This window comes from Hyaena hyaena, unplaced genomic scaffold (assembly GCF_003009895.1).
Source record: "Hyaena hyaena isolate Hyena2069 unplaced genomic scaffold, ASM300989v1 scaffold_51, whole genome shotgun sequence".
Taxonomy (NCBI): domain Eukaryota; kingdom Metazoa; phylum Chordata; class Mammalia; order Carnivora; family Hyaenidae; genus Hyaena; species Hyaena hyaena.
The window spans coordinates 3,539,556-3,556,459 of record NW_024080683.1 but is presented as its reverse complement, the minus strand read 5'-3'; the positions used below and the strand labels follow the sequence as shown (position 1 = coordinate 3,556,459).

The 16,904-nt window shown below is 48.5% G+C and overlaps 1 protein-coding gene across 1 annotated transcript in view; it reads right to left on the bottom strand.

The window, feature by feature from the left end:
• SLC1A1 (solute carrier family 1 member 1) overlaps nucleotides 1–13,382 on the bottom strand; it is an 88,204-nt gene extending 74,822 nt beyond the window's left edge. Inside the window, exon 1 of the mRNA XM_039230870.1 lies at nucleotides 13,292–13,382. Coding sequence (XP_039086801.1) covers nucleotides 13,292–13,382 — 91 coding nt within the window. The remainder of the gene's footprint in view (nucleotides 1–13,291) is intronic.
• Between the last annotated feature and the right edge of the window lie 3,522 nt (nucleotides 13,383–16,904).

The following is a 16,904-nucleotide window of genomic DNA, read 5'->3' as shown; positions in this document are numbered from 1 at the left end:
ACCCAGGATCCAAATTTCACCCTCTGCACCCTTCCCCTTGACAATAAGAGACTATAATAAACATTTATAAGGCACCTGACAGGTTTATAAAGTACCACGTAATAGCTTGTTTGAGAACAATGGATTAGATCGAAGGTCTAGAAAGACCTATGAATGCATTCCAGGTGACCACCAGAGACCCCCCAAAATCAAACATGGGGAGTATCATCTTTTCACAGTAATAATTTAAGGGTTTTATTTACTTCTGGGATCTCAGAAGGTTTTATGTTGTGAGGCTCTTTTAGCCCCCTTTCTCGGGATCGTTCTTATGGGCCACAGATGGTGCCCGGGGCATGGGGGCGGCTTGTGAAGGCGGAGAAAGGAGAAATCTGAGTAAACAGCCCCAGCTGCAAACCCACCTGCCGTGATCCCCCCACCCCTTCCTCCAGAGCCCAGAGCACCGAGAAGCAGAGCAGCTTTGGCAAAAGCCGAAGGAAGCTCAGGGCCCTGCCCTACAGTAGGGAACTTCTTCGTTCTAGATCTTAGATTCACAAAGTCCTGTCTTCTAAGGTTAGGTTATTCTACTTGAGGTTAAAGAAGCAACCAAACAACTCAATCGTTTCCATTTACATGACAGTAGATGTAAACTCCCCCCCCCCCCCCCCCCCCCCCCCCCCGTCCCAAATAAGGAAGCTGGTTGGCAGTTACTGGAAAATACTAATGTTCAGCACAGGTGGCAAACTAGTTGCGGAGGAGACCTGGGCATGTTTCCCCGGGTCTGTGGCTTCTGAGCTGGCAATATTTCCATCTCCATAGAACTCAGAAGTTCCCCCCACGATGAGAGGTCAGGAAATTCTCCAGGTGTAAGAAAGGAATCAATGAAGAGGAAGCAGAAATGGGGCCAACCTCTTCCATCTCCGGGTTGACAATTAACTTTTGCCAATAAAAAAAGTAAAAACCCACCTTCAAACTCTTTAATGACCGAATTTAGTGTTTATCTAAGCAGTTCAAGCTCAAGGTCTACTGGAACAGGCAGCACAGACAGACTAATTAATTCCTTATCATAGAAAATCATCTCTGGACAGGGAGGGAAACAGGCAGAATGTGGACAAGGATGTAAAAAAGATGTGTGTGTTGGGGGTACACTTAGAAATAAATTCACAGGAATCACTAAATACCACTTTCAAAAAAGCTCTATCATTCAGGGCTGATTCAGCTTTATGCCATGACCAACTCTGGCAGACCTAACGGATCTTTTGTCATCAGTCCAAAGAATTCCCTGGAGGGGCACCTGGGCGGCTCAGTCAAAATTGGACCAGGTCATGATCTCACGGTTCGTGAGTTCGAGCCTCACGTCAGGCTCTGTGCTGACAGCTCAGAGGCTGGAGCCTGCTTCAGATTCTGTGTCTTCCTCTCTCTCTTTGCCTGTGCCCCCTTCTCATGCTGTCTCTCTGTCTCTCTCTCTCTCAAAAATAAACATTAAAAACATTTAAAAATTTTTAAAAATAATTCCCTGGAGTTCAAGGCTGGTTCTGGTGGTGGTTTCCCGAAATGGACAAACCTTCAAGGTGAGGAGATGCCCTCCAGTCTGGTAGCATTGAGGCAGTGTGGAGCTCACACAAAAATGGCTTCCAACACTGTTAACAGCCAGGTTTCCTCTTACTCTGAGATCCCCACACTAGAAGGAAAGTGTATTTGGGGTGACTCGGGCTTGATAAGAGTTCCTGAGGTCTTCAGTCAAGAACCCACAAAACTAAGCAGTTAATTAGGGGGTCAATGAGAGGCTCACCAAGAATTTACCTCTACTTTGATGAAACGCAGTGAAAAAAAGATTAGGGGGCATCTTCCACGAAGTAGGTGCACTGCTAGATGCTGTGAGTATGACAGACCCAAATGAGACAGCACTTTCTTCTATCCTCAGGAAATTGAGGTAAGTTTTTTTTTTTTTTTTTTTTTTTTTATTTCTAGGAGAGAGAGAGAGAGAGACAGCGTGAGCAGGGGAGGGTCAGAGAGAGAGGGAATCACAGACTGAAACAGGCTCCAGGCTCTGAGCTGGCAGTCAGCACAGAGCCCGATGCAGGGCTCGAACCCACGAACCGCGAGATCATGACCTAAGCGAAAGTCGGACGCTTAACTGACTAAGCCACCCAGGCGCCCCTATAAGGGTGGGTTTTTTTTTTTAAATTTTTAAAATTTTTTTTATAAGAGAAGTTGTAAAAACACAACAATACATTAATTACACAGTAGTTGCACACAATACTGAGAGTGGATGCAAGACAAGATATGGGCTTTTGTACTTAAATGGTTATCTCTATGTGGGCTGGTAATATTCTAATCTTCCAGCCCGAGAATCCGCCTACACCTGCTCCAGACCATTCCCAGCTTTCTCCAGGAGTTCCTTCTCAATTCTACCTCTCCTCTATCAAGGCCCAAGGCAAGATGTAGCTTTCTTGCAGCATTTACCACATTTAGGCTACTGCTAGTGGTATGTGCATGCACACTGCCTGACACTCTGAGACAAAACACAGACGTGAACCCCAATAACACCAACACTTGCTCCATTTGCACTGAGCTCCTAATTGACTGCTAAATGAATAGATCCTCCTAATCATAGACAACACTTTTCATCTTACATGTCAGCTTACTTTGATTGACAGGGGTTGCCTGGAGGGTAGTTTTGGGGATTCTGAGGCCACAACTGAGCTCCGTGGTAAAGAGTGCTGTCATCAGTGATGTCTGCCACAGGGCAGAGTTTGGGGAGAGGGGGTGCAAATGCAGTGTGATGTGGGGATATAAATTAAGGGTTACCAGAGCACAGAGAAGGCAGATTAGCTCCAGCTGAGTGGCCAGAGAAGTCTATACGGTAAAAGTGGGAATTAGATGGTCCATCTTCAAGGATGGGTAGGATAACAGCGGGTGACACACATGAGCAAAAGCATTAGAGCAGCCATTATCAGGGAAATACAGCTCAGAACCATGATGAGATGCCGCCTCACGCCTGTCAGAGTGGTTAAAATTAATAATACAAGAAATAACAAGTAATGGCGAGGACGGGGAGAAAGGGGAACCCTTGGGCACTGCTGGCGGGAAGGCAAACTGGTGCAGCTGCTGTGGAAAACAGTGGGGAGGCTCCTCAAAAAGTTACAAATAGAACTACCCTACAACCCAACAATCGCACTACTAGGTATATACCCAAAGGATAAGAGGTACAGCTTTGAAGGGGCATATGCACCCCAGTGTTTACAGGAGCACTGTCAACAACAGCCAAATTATGGAAAGAGCCTAAATGTCCACTAACTGATGACAGGATAAAGAAGATACGGTATATGTACACAATGCAATATTGCTCAGCCATCAAAAAAAAAATGAAATCTTGCCATTTGCAATGATGTGGACGGAGCTAGAGATTATTATGCTAAGTGAAATAAGTCAGGCAGTGAAAGACAAACACCATATAATTTCACTCATACGTGGAATTTAAGAAACAAAACAGATGAACATAGGGGAAGGGAAGAAAAAAATAAAATAAAAACAGAGAGGGAGGCAAACCAGAAGAGACTCCTAAATACAGAGACAAACAGAGGGTTGATGGAGGGGTATTGGGTGGGGGATGTGCTAAATGGGGGGTGGGCATTAAGGAGCCCACTTGTTGGAGGGTGCACTGGGTGTTGTATTTAAATGAGGAATCACTAAATTCTAGTCCTGAAACCAATATTACACTACATATTAACTAACCAGAATTTAAATAAAAATTTGAAAAGCAAAAATAAAAAAGCATTACAGCAGAAAAGAACATAGCGAGGAAAAGCAATCCGTAGACAAGCTCTACTAGAACACAAGTTCAAATAGAAGGCTTTGTGGAGGAGAATGGGGGAAAAGGTAACCACTGTGGACGGCCCCAAGTTAAGGACATGATAAAGAGGAGCCATGAACTAGACAAGGGAACGAGAGGCTTTATTTAGATACCAAACAAGAGTGAAATCTAGGAGCATAATTTAAACCATCCCTTAGGTGTATCAAGATTTGCTAGGAAGGAAGGAGCCTTGCTTAATTTACTCTGGGAGTCAGACAGTCCTGGGTGTAAATCCCAGCTTTGACTGGGACCTCAGCCACAGAAAAGGCTTTTAAGTTTCCTTCTCCTCATCTGTAAAAGGGTAAACTTCCTACCTCATTGTATCAAGGGTCAAAGGAGAAATAAATGTGCATAAAATTCATAGGAACCCTCCGACAAATATTAGCAAATAGCAGGCTTGATTAACCACAAGAGAAGTAACTTTTCAAAGGAGAAAATGTGTCTCCCTCATTGTCTCATGATTTGGGGAATCTTGTAAGAAACCTGTAAAGCAGTTAAGGGAATCAGAAAACAACGAAGTCTACGAAATACCCAGAGAGACTGAGCAAAATCAGTTTATCTTCCAGGAACGGGAAGAGGTTTGGAGATCAGGCTTTCCGTGGTTAGATATTTCTGGTGACGATGCATTTTTATTTTGTTGTTGACTTCATTCTTTACTGAATTATAAGTAACCAGGTAACTCTCAAGCAACAGAACAGCAATAGAAAGATAATCTGTTTGTATAATCTCACTTAAGCACTCTTCCCGAAGGGTTTCCTCCTTAGTTGAGTAAGCAGATGAAGTTTCAAAAACCCGAGAGCACTGAACCCGGGTGGTATTCTCAATGCAGTTCCAAGAATAAGCACACAGTGTGGACATGCCCTGAAGTCCTTTCTGAATGGAAGTTCCGGCCCCAGAGACCACCACTTTGAGGCCCTCACATCAATATGCGGACCTCACATCGTCACATGATGCTCACGTCAGGATCCTTCCTAGACACACGAAGATGTGTGGACACAGTCAGGGACCCTGAGACCAAGAAGGGCTGGGGGAGCAGAGACCTCAGCCTGGGTGTAGAGGAGCGGGCTCTGGGTCGGTCTTGTCCTGGCTGAGCAGATGTCCAGAACTCACACACCCCGGGGCTGGGACCTAGGACAGGCAGCACGAAGCGTCTGTGGGCTGGGTCAAGGTCCGTCCATCTCGGGAAGTGCAGGAGCATTCGCTGGAAAGGGAATGTTCTACCTCTGGCAATGGAACCGGCAGTTGGCAGATACTTTTCGAACGTAGGGTAGTAACATTTCTCGCAACGAGTGAGTCACCAAAACACTTCCTTTCCATCAACAGAGGTGTTACTGTGGAGTGGACTAATTGCAACAGAGCGCTCTTTGTTGTAGTTCGGGCTGTTTCCTCAGCAAGTGTAATGAATTAGCTCCTTCTAAATCTATGCACTGAGCTAAACGATAGCTCCAAAGTGAGTTACTGGCTTAATAGTAACTGTCTCCAATACTCTCTGCTATTAGATGTATGTTTAATATTCTAAATAGGAAAGGCCACAGAAAATATTTGCTTCTGTAACAGACACTGCTGCCGGGGCGTTTAAATGGGCCACGTGACGTCATCAAAAATGAATTCATTTTCTTCGAAAGTGCCGGAGTCCCCACAGCATACGTTACTCTAGGTTTCCAGCACCACCGGCACGGGAGATGTGCGGGTTCTCAGGCGAACAGAGCTACCCTGGCACTAGGCCACCGTGTCGCGGACTCCCCACAGGACAGCTACGCTGAGGCTCAGCTCTGGTAAAGGTAATCATGATTTCTCACAAGTAATTAATGTGGAAAGCTTTCTCTCTTCCCAAGCAAGTGCTCCAGGGCTCTTAGCCGTCTGAGCTACTGTATTCTGATCTGGCACAGAGATCAGATCTTTCTTTTTTATTTAAAAAAATTTATGTTTATTTATTTTTGTGACAAAGAGAGAGGGAAGGGAGGTGTGTTGGGGGGTGGGGGGAGAGGAGGATCTGAAGCAGGCTCTGCACTGACAGCAGAAAGCCCAATGCAGGGCTTGAACCCACAAACCATGAGATCCTGACCAGAGCTGAAGTCAGACACTCATCTGACAGAGCCACCCAGGCTCCCCTAAAGTTTCCTTTGTTTCCTCTGCCTGCTGTTCAAATATTTGACAGGTGGGTACCTTTGATTCTACAGAACCTTTTTGTACTACAAAAACCAAACACATCTCACATTAAGCAGTATCTAACAAGACACTGAGTATCTCTGAACAATCTTCTCTTTTCTATTAAGTTGAACAGACACATATGCACATGTGCACACACCGTCTTTCCCTTTCTCTGTACGTCAGCAATTTACCCTCAAGGTCCTCCCGACAGATAGAACGTGTATACAACACAAGGTGTCCAGTCTTACACCTGCAATAATTTTTTAAAGATTCATTTTGTAATGTGTGCTCGTATAACTTTGGGTGGGGTTTTGGTCTGACAGACTTGAGGTGTTTACCGTACAGAGAACCACCAAAAATCAGAATCTTCTGGGTGAGTCCCAAATTCCCCTTGGTTCTGATTTGGTTTCAAAAATGAAAGCGTCAGGCACAGACATTCAAAGCCCAAAATTCTTTTGCTAATTCTTTAATATGCGGAACTCAGGCCAGCTAAGGGGCCTCTTCCCTAAGGTTCGTAACTAAGCAGAGACATGCAAGGTATGTGTATCCAGCAACAAAGTAAGTTCATGAGGCCTCATGTTCCTGAATAATCTCCTGCTGACATGGGACGCTGCCCAGGTAATAGTCTTACATACAATTTACATTAGTATTATTCATTATTATTTTTTTTTTTTACAGTAGGCTCCATGCCCAAAGTGGGGCTTGAACTCAGGACCCCTGAGATTAAGAGTTGCATCTTCTACTGACTGAGCCAGCCAGGCACCCCCAATTTACATTATTAAACCCAATTCACAGAGGTTTCTAGCTGACTCAACATCAAGGTCATTTCGTCCTCCCCTAATGACTTTCCCCACCCTGTGCCCTATGGAGGAGGTCCTCTGGCTCCTAGCCATACACGGAGCAATGATGATATAATCACTGAGCTACAGGATCTGAGCTAGAAGGAACCTCAGAGATTGTCTACCCCAGGGTCAACAGTGCCCCTGCTCTCTGCTCCTTAGCCCTTGGCAGACCTCCACCTCATCCGAACTCCTTTTCTTTTTGATAAGAAACAAAGACCCAGAGTTTAAATATCAGGTACACTTTCCTCCATAGCTCTTACATGTGAGTCTCATTACTTTACCATCCCATTTCATTTTCCAGTGTCTGTTAGGAGTGGTAGGAGTGATTTTGCCCTCAAGGGGTCTATAATCTAGTTACATTTTTATATATATATATATAATAAATATATATCTATTTTTGAGGGAGACATTGGGGGGGGCGGGACAGCGAGGCAGGATGAAAAGGACCTGAAAGGGCTCTCACACTGACAGCAGCAGGCCTGACGCGGGGCCTGAACTCACAACTGGAGATCATGACCTGAACCACATCTGGATGCTCAGCTGACTGAGCCACCCAGGCGTCCCTATAAATCTAGTTTTGAGCAAGAAAAGATTAACATGCTTGATATATATGTAGACTGGTGTGTTAATCTGGGTCACTGATGCAGATCAGAGGATGCCGAAGCAGGTAGAGGAGAATTTATGGAGGAAACGGAGTTCAAGCCAAGTTTGGGACTCATTTATTCACTCAATAAAAAAGGACAATGTCTTACTCTCTGGGTCATAAATGGCCCAATAAATCAACAAATGTATTGCATCTACCAGGCATTGTGACAGGTGCTATGGGTTCAGGAGGTTCACAGATTAGCGGGGGAGGCGCGCGCGCATGAGCGTGCATGCGCGCACGCGCGAGAGACTCTAGCTGCAGAATAAATAATACATACAAGTAGACAGTCCTTCTGAAGCAGGTTCCACGCTGAGCACAGAGCCCAATGCAGGGTTTGGTCCCATGACCCTGGGATCATGAGGAACTGAAATCAAGAGTCGGACGTTGAACGGACTGAGCCCCCCAGGCGCCCCCAGCAGATATTCCTTCTGCACAGCGGGAGGGCACAATAGTTCTTGAACAATCCCGTGGCACTTCTAGGAAGGACTCCCTCTCCTCCTAGAGACTGCCACTTCCTTCCCCTACAGGACCAAATTCAGCCATACTCCATCAGGGTACCCTGCTGAGCACCTCAAGTTCACTGTCATTTCTTTTCCACTCCCACTGTTGCTGCACAGCCGAGGCCCCTCTCTCCTCTGGCCTGGACATGGACGTGAATCCCCCTGGGTAGTGTGCCCACCTGTAAGACTGCCCTCCCAGGATCCATTCTGCACATCATCTGCCTCCGTGATCTTTTCCAAGCACAGCTCTGATCATGTCATCGCCAACCTAACCCTCAGACCAGGTCCGAACTCCTCGGCGTGGCATTCTAGGCCCTCTAGGGCCTGCCTCCTCAGCAGCCTTGCTCTTTTTGTTGAAAGGGTCCCTCCCTCCATCACATCCTCTGCCACAGTCATGCCGCATCTCTCTGCTAGAAGGCAAGAGAGGCAGACTTTGAGTAGCCGGGCAGCCTCATGAACAGAGGCGTGAGGGTGGGTCTGAGCCCAGAGCTGAGACAGCCCAGCTGATGAGGCAGGCAAGACCCTCCGGAGCGAGTGTTCCCCCAAGGGCACACCCCGCCCTTCCCAGAGTCCAGGAGCCATGTTTCTGCCCCTTCCCAGTCTCAGGCGGAGAGAAGGACACCACAGACCCAAGTGCGCAGTGCGGATTCCACATTCTCCACCTGATTCGGCACTCGGCCACACTCCTGATTCCCAGGAGGGCCAGCAAGGACCAGGTGTGACAGGGAGATGGGGAGCAAGCCAGAGGTGACTGTGGCTAGGACCTCCCCTGTGGAGTCTCAGTTTCCTCATCTGTCTGTAGGCATCTATAGTTTCCTCATCTCTGTCTCTATCCCTACTTATATTTTATAAGCTTATGTATATAAGCAATACCTACTTTACAATTGCAAAGCTTTTTGACTTTTTTCATAAGCATTTCCTAATATTTCACCAGCCATCGCAGAAATGCGATTAGAGGGGTATAATAAATCAAGTACATAGTAGGTGAGGCACACCAGCCTCCTCAACCAGCCTCTGTTTCCACCGTTGCTTCTGCAGTCTGTGGTCAAAACAGCGGCCAGGACGAGCCGATTAAAATACAACCAGACCATGTCACGGCTCTGCTCAGAACCTTTCCATGGCTTCCCAGCTCTCAGTACAAGTCAAAGTCCTTAGAGGAGCCCACAGTCTCCAACTAGTCTGTCCCCTCCAGCCTCCAGCCTCCCTTCCTTCACTGCACCCCTTGTTCTTTCTCAAACAAGCCAGATGCTCCCCAAACACCCACTTGAGCACAGGAGGGTTCCGTCACCTCTTCCTAGTCTGCATTCAGCTGTTACCTTCACAGTGGGGGGCTTCCCTCTTGCCCCTTTAAAACTGCAACCCCCCTCCCAGTCCCCTCTCTGCTTTATGTTACTGGAGAGCGCTCTCCCGTCTAACATACTGTAGTTTACCTATTTATTCTATTTATCTCTCTCTCCACTTGAATGTAAATTCCACGAGGAAAGGGGTTTTTATTGTTTTGTTCAGTGCTGTGTGCCCAAGCCCTAGAACAGTCCCTGTTGAATGAACAAATGCTTTAAGTGTTCGTCCCTGCAGGTATATTCCAAGGCTGAGCTGATTAAAGGCCCAGCAGTACCAGGCATGGCAGCTTCCAGACCACACGAGCTTTATCAACAACGCTATGCATTCTGGAATGTTGCCACATGCAAGCCTCTGTGAAGGTGGGGGACAGCCTGAGCGGCAGCCAGCCCATCATCAGAGGCTTCACAGACGCACAGAAACAGAGGAAGAGAGCATATACCATGACTCAACTTAGCACTGCCAGATAGATGCTACCAGAGCCTTAGAATAGGAGACAATGAGCCGGGGCAAGGCTATCACCAATAACGTGAAAGCACTGTTCTCCATTTCAGACAATGGAATGTCAATCTCTAAATGATTGCTTCCTTAGCGTGCTAGAGACATTATTCAGAATGAATCAGCTCTCCAGCTCTGTCATGTAAATAACATCTACTTCCTTTCCTGAAAATCAGTAAGGTGGAAATCAGGTTTTTTGAATGACTGAAATAAAGCACATCCTGGATGGAAAGATCAAGCTAGATGCTGGGAGCAGGGTTAGGATTTCACGAGAGCTTTGCCAACATATACACGTGGTCCCTGACTTACGGCGGTCCCACTTAGGGCTTTTCAACTTTACGGTGGTGCGGAAGCCATGCCTGTTCAGCAGAAATCGGACTTCAGATTTTGAATCTTGATCTGCTCCTGGGCTAGCGAGATGTGGTACAATCACCAAGCTGCAGTTCTGACAGCGAGGCCATCATGAAGATGCACAACGACACACTCACAACCATCCTGTACCCAACAACCACGGTTCCTTACCTCCGGCACCATGTCCAACAAACTATATGAGCTGTTCAACACTTCGTGACAAAATGGGCTTTGTGCGAGATGATTTTTCCCAACCGTAGGCTAAGGTAAACGCTGTGAGCGCATTTAAGCTAGGCTAGGCTAAGCCATGGTGCTCGCTCGGTAGGTTTGGTGTGTTAAATGCATTTCTGAATTATGATACTTAATATCTTCAATCTATGATGAGCTTATTTGGGACCTAATCCTATCATAAGTGGAGGAAGATATGTGCATGATATGATCATTATTGGGCTACGTGAATCTGAATGCTCTGACCCAGAGTGTTACACCTGGTGATTCTGCTTGGACGGATTTCCCACGTGGAGCACAAAAATTCTACCCATAGAATTTCTGTCTGTTTAAATGAATTGAGAGTCAGGCTATGGGGCACAAAACAAAATGGTTTATCCTATCCATATCTTTTTGAAAAAAAAATGAATGCTCTTTAATTGCATTTCCCCTCACATCTCAGGTCTTAAAAAAATCAGAGGCTTTAAGCTAGCTCATAAAAACCTTCACCCCCTCATTTCAATACTCAAAATATTTTAAAGTGTCAGATCTGCTGAATTATAGCAGGGAACCAAACATTTGGAGGGCTCTGATCAGAAGGGGACATTCTGTCAGGGTAGTTAACACATTTAACAGTTTCTTCTTCTTAAAAAAAAGGTCCAGAAAAGAGGCTGCAGAACCGTGCTTGTGATTTTCTGTATCAATTAAGACTGTTTTAAAAATAAGCTTACTTGGGGCACCTGGGTGGCTCAGTCCATTGAGCTTCATGATCTCACACTCATGAGTTTGAGCCTCGCCTCAGGCTCTCTGCTGAAGGCTCTGAGCCTGGATCTTGCTTTGGATTATGTCTCTCTCTCTCTCTCTCTCTCTCTGCCCCTCCCCAACCCACACTCTGTCTTTGTCACACTCTCTCTCAAAAATAAACATAATACATTTTTTTTAAATAACTAAACTTACTCTCAGTTTATATGTGGACTGAGTCTCGCTGTTATAAATTAGTTGTAATTTCATTCTGAGTAAACTGAGCTAGCCAACAGAGGTATGATTTGCACTCAGACCCAGTGTTCAGGAGAAAGAAAAGAAAAAAAAAGGAAGACCCCCAGGGCAGGGGTAAGGCTAACAGGGATATCGCACACTGGGGGTGGCCCCAGGCTTGACACTTCCCAGACCAGGGGCAGAAAGGAAACCTTCCCGATCGCCCTGTGCTGCTCCTGGAGGAACAAATGTCTGGAGAGAGCACTTAAAATTTTTATATGGCGGCTTTCCTTTCTTGAGAAGAGTGTCTGAATCGAGCTCCTGTGGCTCACTCAGATTAGAAGCTATTGGAAAGTGCCCCGATGCCAAAGGCCACATCTGCAATACGGGCGTGTAATCCCTCTTGACTCTGAAGATGTATTTATGCAACGTTTCCGAAGCCCAGGGAACAACCGCTCAAAATCCTTTACAACCCCTCGCCCGGGGAATGGGTACACTGAACAGTGGTGTGCAACACTTTTTCACCAGATGAGAATTTGAGGCTAAAAAGGCAGGGTAATTCCACTTTTACAAGGAATTGGGAGGCAAATGCCAGCCTTGGGTTATCCAGTAACCATCCTTAAAAAGGGTTTAACAATTAATTCTGGACTCTTATTACTAAGAAAACAAACAAGGATATGGTATCTACTTAGATGCATGGAAATCGAATCCGTCTCTCTGTGGTTTCTTATTTAAATGCAGTGGGGGCAGTATCCTGCCCCTAAAAACCTTCCCTGGAGACCCCTAAGCCACTTGGCCTTTGGGGGAAATGGAGTAAAGCAGGTAAGAAAGACCTGCTTCCCTACTTCTTTCCTCCCACAAATGGCCTCTGCTGAGGCGCTTCCAGGATGTTATGTCTCTACTAGCAATCTGACTTTATTTTGCCCAAGGTTCTGGAGGAGCACATCTGACTGAGGATTCCACAGCTTCCACAGGGTTCCGGCACAGGGGCATCAAGAGTGGGAGGGGTCAATGTCAAACACAGATCAGCAGAAGCATCCCGGACAAGGAGCAGCTGGCCCACCCCCCTCCGCAGCAAACCCAGCTCCGGTTTCCAAAGGGAAGGTGGGGACTTCAAAGGAATCTCACCTGCTGCTGCAAGTCCCCACCTGTGTGCGCTCAGAGAGGGAAAGGGACTCCATCCCCAAAGGCGAGCATCCCGGAGCCCAAGTTGGGCGCCGGGCAAATTGGCAGAAATTCGTAGTCTACACAGGAACAACTCCTACCTCCGAGCAATAGCCACACATCAACCTGGTCCAGTAATCTGTCAGGAGTGAATCATTTAAATACACCCTTGTCTGGAAGCAAGCGAATAGGACTTGAAAATGATTTTCAATCGAAAAACAATGCGGCGAGCAAGGCGGCTCCGGGAGGCTGTTCGGCGGGTTACCGGGGGCGCGAAGGAAGAAATCTCGGCTCTCTCGTCTTTCTTCCCCCCGTGACCTCCTGGGGGCCATAACCGCACACCCGAATTCTGGCAAGAATTTGGCCCGGCGGGAGCGGCACACCGTCGCCCTCCCTCCCCTCGGGGCCCCGGCCATCCCTGTGCTAAGGTGCCTCTTCCAGTCCCCCCCCCCGCCCCCCAAGAACCGTAATCTATCCTCAATCCCCGTCCAGGAAAAAAAATGGGGGGAGGGGGGATTAAAACCAGAATAAATCACGTTTGCTTCCAAACGGGAAGAACCGAGAGCTACTCGCTTCCCCTTCCCGTTCCGAGCCCCTCGGATCATTCTGGGTAAAGCGGGCCCCGCACGGGAGTCCCCCGGGGGCTCGGCGGCTCGCACGCGGGGAAGCCCCCGCACGGCCCCCGGGCCCAGCGGGCGCCTCGCCCCCCGCCCCCGCCCCGCCGGGCCCCGCACGCGGCCCGGGCGCCGGCAGCGCCTGAGGGGGTGCCTCCCCCCCCCCCGCTCACCGAGCACCACCGCGGCCACGGTGCACAGCAGCAGCCAGTTGCTCCTCAGGAAGCGCCTGCAGTCGCGCCCCTTCCTCGCCGGCTTCCCCATGGCGGGCGCGGGGACCGGGGGCCGCTCCTGTGCGCGGGGGGCCGGCGGCGGCGCGGGCGGGACGCGGGCGCGCCGGGGACCGGGTGCGCGCCGGCTGCTGCGGCCGCCGCGGTCGCTGTCACCGTCGCTGTCGCCGCCGCCACCTGAGCTCGCGCGCCGCGCCCGCCGCCCGGGCCCCTCGCCGGCAGTGCGCGTCGGGCGCGCCCGGCTCCTCCCGCCGCCGCCGCCGCCGCCGCCGCCGCGCTCTGCGGCGCCCGGCCAACCAGCGAGGGGGGGGGAGGGCGGAGCGGCGGGCCGGGCGGCCGAGGGGGCGTGCGCCGCGCCGGGGGCGCCGGGAGCCCGCAGCCCCTCCCCCGCCCTCACCTGGATCGCTCGCGCTTTTTTTTTTTTTGTCCTGCCCGACCAGCTTTTCGGATGCAGGGCGGCCCCCCTCCCGGCCCGGAGGGGCGGAGCCACTGTGGTTCGCACCTCCGCCTGCACACACCCCCGCCCCACCCCTCCGCGGGCTCCACGCCGCCCGCCCCGCGGCCCCGCGAACCCCTGGCCGGTGGGGGCGGGGGGGGGGGTGAGGGAAACTGAGGCCTGTCGTGGGGCCCTCTGCTCCCCGCCGCACCCGCGGGTGTGCCCCCAGTCTGGTGAGCCTGAAGCCCCTAGCGGGAGGGGCAGGTGGGGTGCTGGGGGAGGAACGGGGTGCAGAGCAGGACTCGGGTAACCCTCACCTCTGCCCCCCTCCCGCCCCCAGCCTGTGTTATGAACTCTCCTCTCCGAGCAGCGGGCGGCGAGGTTGGGCTGTCTGTGGACACAGGGCTTGGAGGGGGCCCTCTTAGAACTTGACTGTCCCTGGGGCCGCCAAAGGCCCCCAAACTTGAGACTTGGCAGAGTAATTAGGTCTGAGCGCCCGGCCGTGCGGGGAGACGGTGGGCGGGCCCATCCCTAAGGCCAAATGCACTGGAAAGGCAAACAGGGGAGATGGAGAAACCAGGTAAGTGGTGCCAAGTATGTTCTGTGAGGCTGAGCGAATTTTCGAATTGTATTTCGTTCTTCTACCCCATTATTTCACCCTCACTGAAACCTTTTCCTCTCCTTTCCTTTCTTCTATCACCGCCTCCGCAGCCCCAGGGTGCCTTCTCGCCAGCTTTCCTGACGTTAAGTAAGCCCTGCACATTTTTGTTAGTCTGGTGTCTACTCGCTGAATGGGGAGGGTGGGGGAGCTCCCCAACTAGATTATCTGATGATTAACACCCCACAATTAGAGCTTCATTCCTTTGGCTGAAATTGATGGAAGCATTCTTAAAGAGAATTCATTCAGCTTTATGAGCCACATACACTTTAGTATGAATGACTTTGTCAGCTCCTTTCTAGAAAATACATTTTGAGAGAAGGAAGGACAGAGGAAGACCAAGGTTTTTGTGTGCCTGAGGAGGAGCTGAGGAAACGTCAGGAGGGAAACTATCACGAAAGAGGGGAGAGCGATATTCATCCCACAATAAAACCAGAAATACACAGGTGTCCAACATGAAAGGAAGGGCAAGTATATTACAGGATGGTCATGCAGTAGTACCTTATGCAGCCTATAGAAAGGAAGTTTGTGCAATTTCTAATTGCACAAGATAGCCCACATTACAATATTATGGGAGGGGGGGAAGGAAGATTAAATTGTATATACAGTTTGGTCAAAGTCATGTAAAACAAACATATAAAACAAAATCAAGTGCTTTGGGAAAAAGTCTAGAAGGAAATATGCCAAATTTTAACACTGGTCATCTTTGGGTGCTAATAATACCTTGTTGGAATCTTTTTGCTTTCTATCTTTCTGCATTTACCAAAGTGTTTACCATAAATATAGTCACGCCCATTACAGTTGCGGGTAGAGCTTTATTTAAGAGAGAAACAGAACCCAATGAGAGAGAAAAAGGTGGAAGAAATGAACATGAACTTGTACCTCACAACTTTTTGAGGTGTATTTAAGAACAATTAGGTTTAAATCCCAGCACTACCACTTACCAGCTGGGCACCTTGGGGCAAGTTGCTTAAATTTTCTTGGTCTCAGTTTCTACATCTGCAAAATGGAGGCATTAATACTCTTTGTCTTGTGGGGGTCTCTTAAGAGTTGAAGACAACGTGTGTGAAAGACTTAGTGCCTGGCAGGGAAGTACCGTCACTAGTTTTACTTGGAGCCCACCGAGCAGGCATCTGTTACTCCCTCTCGCTTGTGGCCTGCTTGTTACACATGAACACACCTGCAGTGCTTCAGACCCACTAAGAACTCTTGCATATTTATAAATAGTCATTGCCTTTTAAAGTTGGAAAGGACTCTCAGTCTACTACATTTTCACACTCAATGCCTATATAGTGCATAGTTGCTTTATGCTTATTTTTTATGTGTATTTATTTATTTTGAGAGAAAGAGTGAATGCCAGTAGGCAAAGGGCAGAGAGAGAGAGAGAGAGAGAGAGAGAGAGAGAATCCCAAGGAGGCTCCATGCTCAGCGTGGAGCCCACAGCACGCAGGGCTCCATGTCACAACCATGAAATCATGACCTGAGCTGAAAGCAAGACTCAGGTGCCAACTGAGCCACCCAGGAGCCACCTATACTTATTTACGTTATGCAGTTTTAAAATAGTGTAGTATTAAAGTGAATAAGACCAAAACATATACACTTGTTTTGAAATAATAAAAATCTCCTGTATTGAGAATACAAGTCAAGAATCTCAGAAGTTCTAAGCGGGTGGGTCAGGTGAATTGTACACTGTGTCTACGCTTGCTGCTCCGTGGCAATCCCACTTTAGCTGGCAATAAAAAATAATTAGAAAGCAGACTCAATGCACGTAGCATGTGCCAGGCACCTTTCCAACCACTTTGATCCTCCCAACAACTGAGTGTGGTAGGGACTGTGGTTCCCTCATGGGGCTGTCGTAAGAATCAGATGAGATACTGTGTGTCATCATCCTCTTCGTTTTACAGCTGAGGAATCTGGGGCAAAATGAAGGTTAAGTAACTTCCTCTAGTTCGCTCTGTTAGGGAGACGACAATCCAGGTGAGAGACGTGGTCTCTGGCGCAAGGTGAACGCACCAACTCTGTGCGTGAAACAGCCATCTCTTAGATGAGGAACAAATACAGAATTGTCACAGCGAAATTGCTTGAGTTACTCTATGCGAGATCTTCAGGAATCCATCCGTCCGTATCCAGGAGCCACGAGGCTGTCCTGGAGTATTGTGCTCACACGGAAGCGATCTACATTTTATGGGGCGCCGCGTGCACTCTTGAATTCACTCTCGGTTGCTGCTGTTGGCTCCTAATGTGATTTCCTTGCCTCATCTTAGGCAAAGATAAGATCATCACTTATAGGTATGAGAAGCATCACTTTGGAGAGGGAGGAGATTGGAGACCCCTAAGGCATAAGTTTTACTTTTTTATTTTCATTGCCTGTGATAGTCATAGACACAAATAATCTCAAATTGGACAAGAGCCAGGAGGCATTTTTCTTGTAAGTTGTCCCCTCCAGGGGATCTTCACCACTC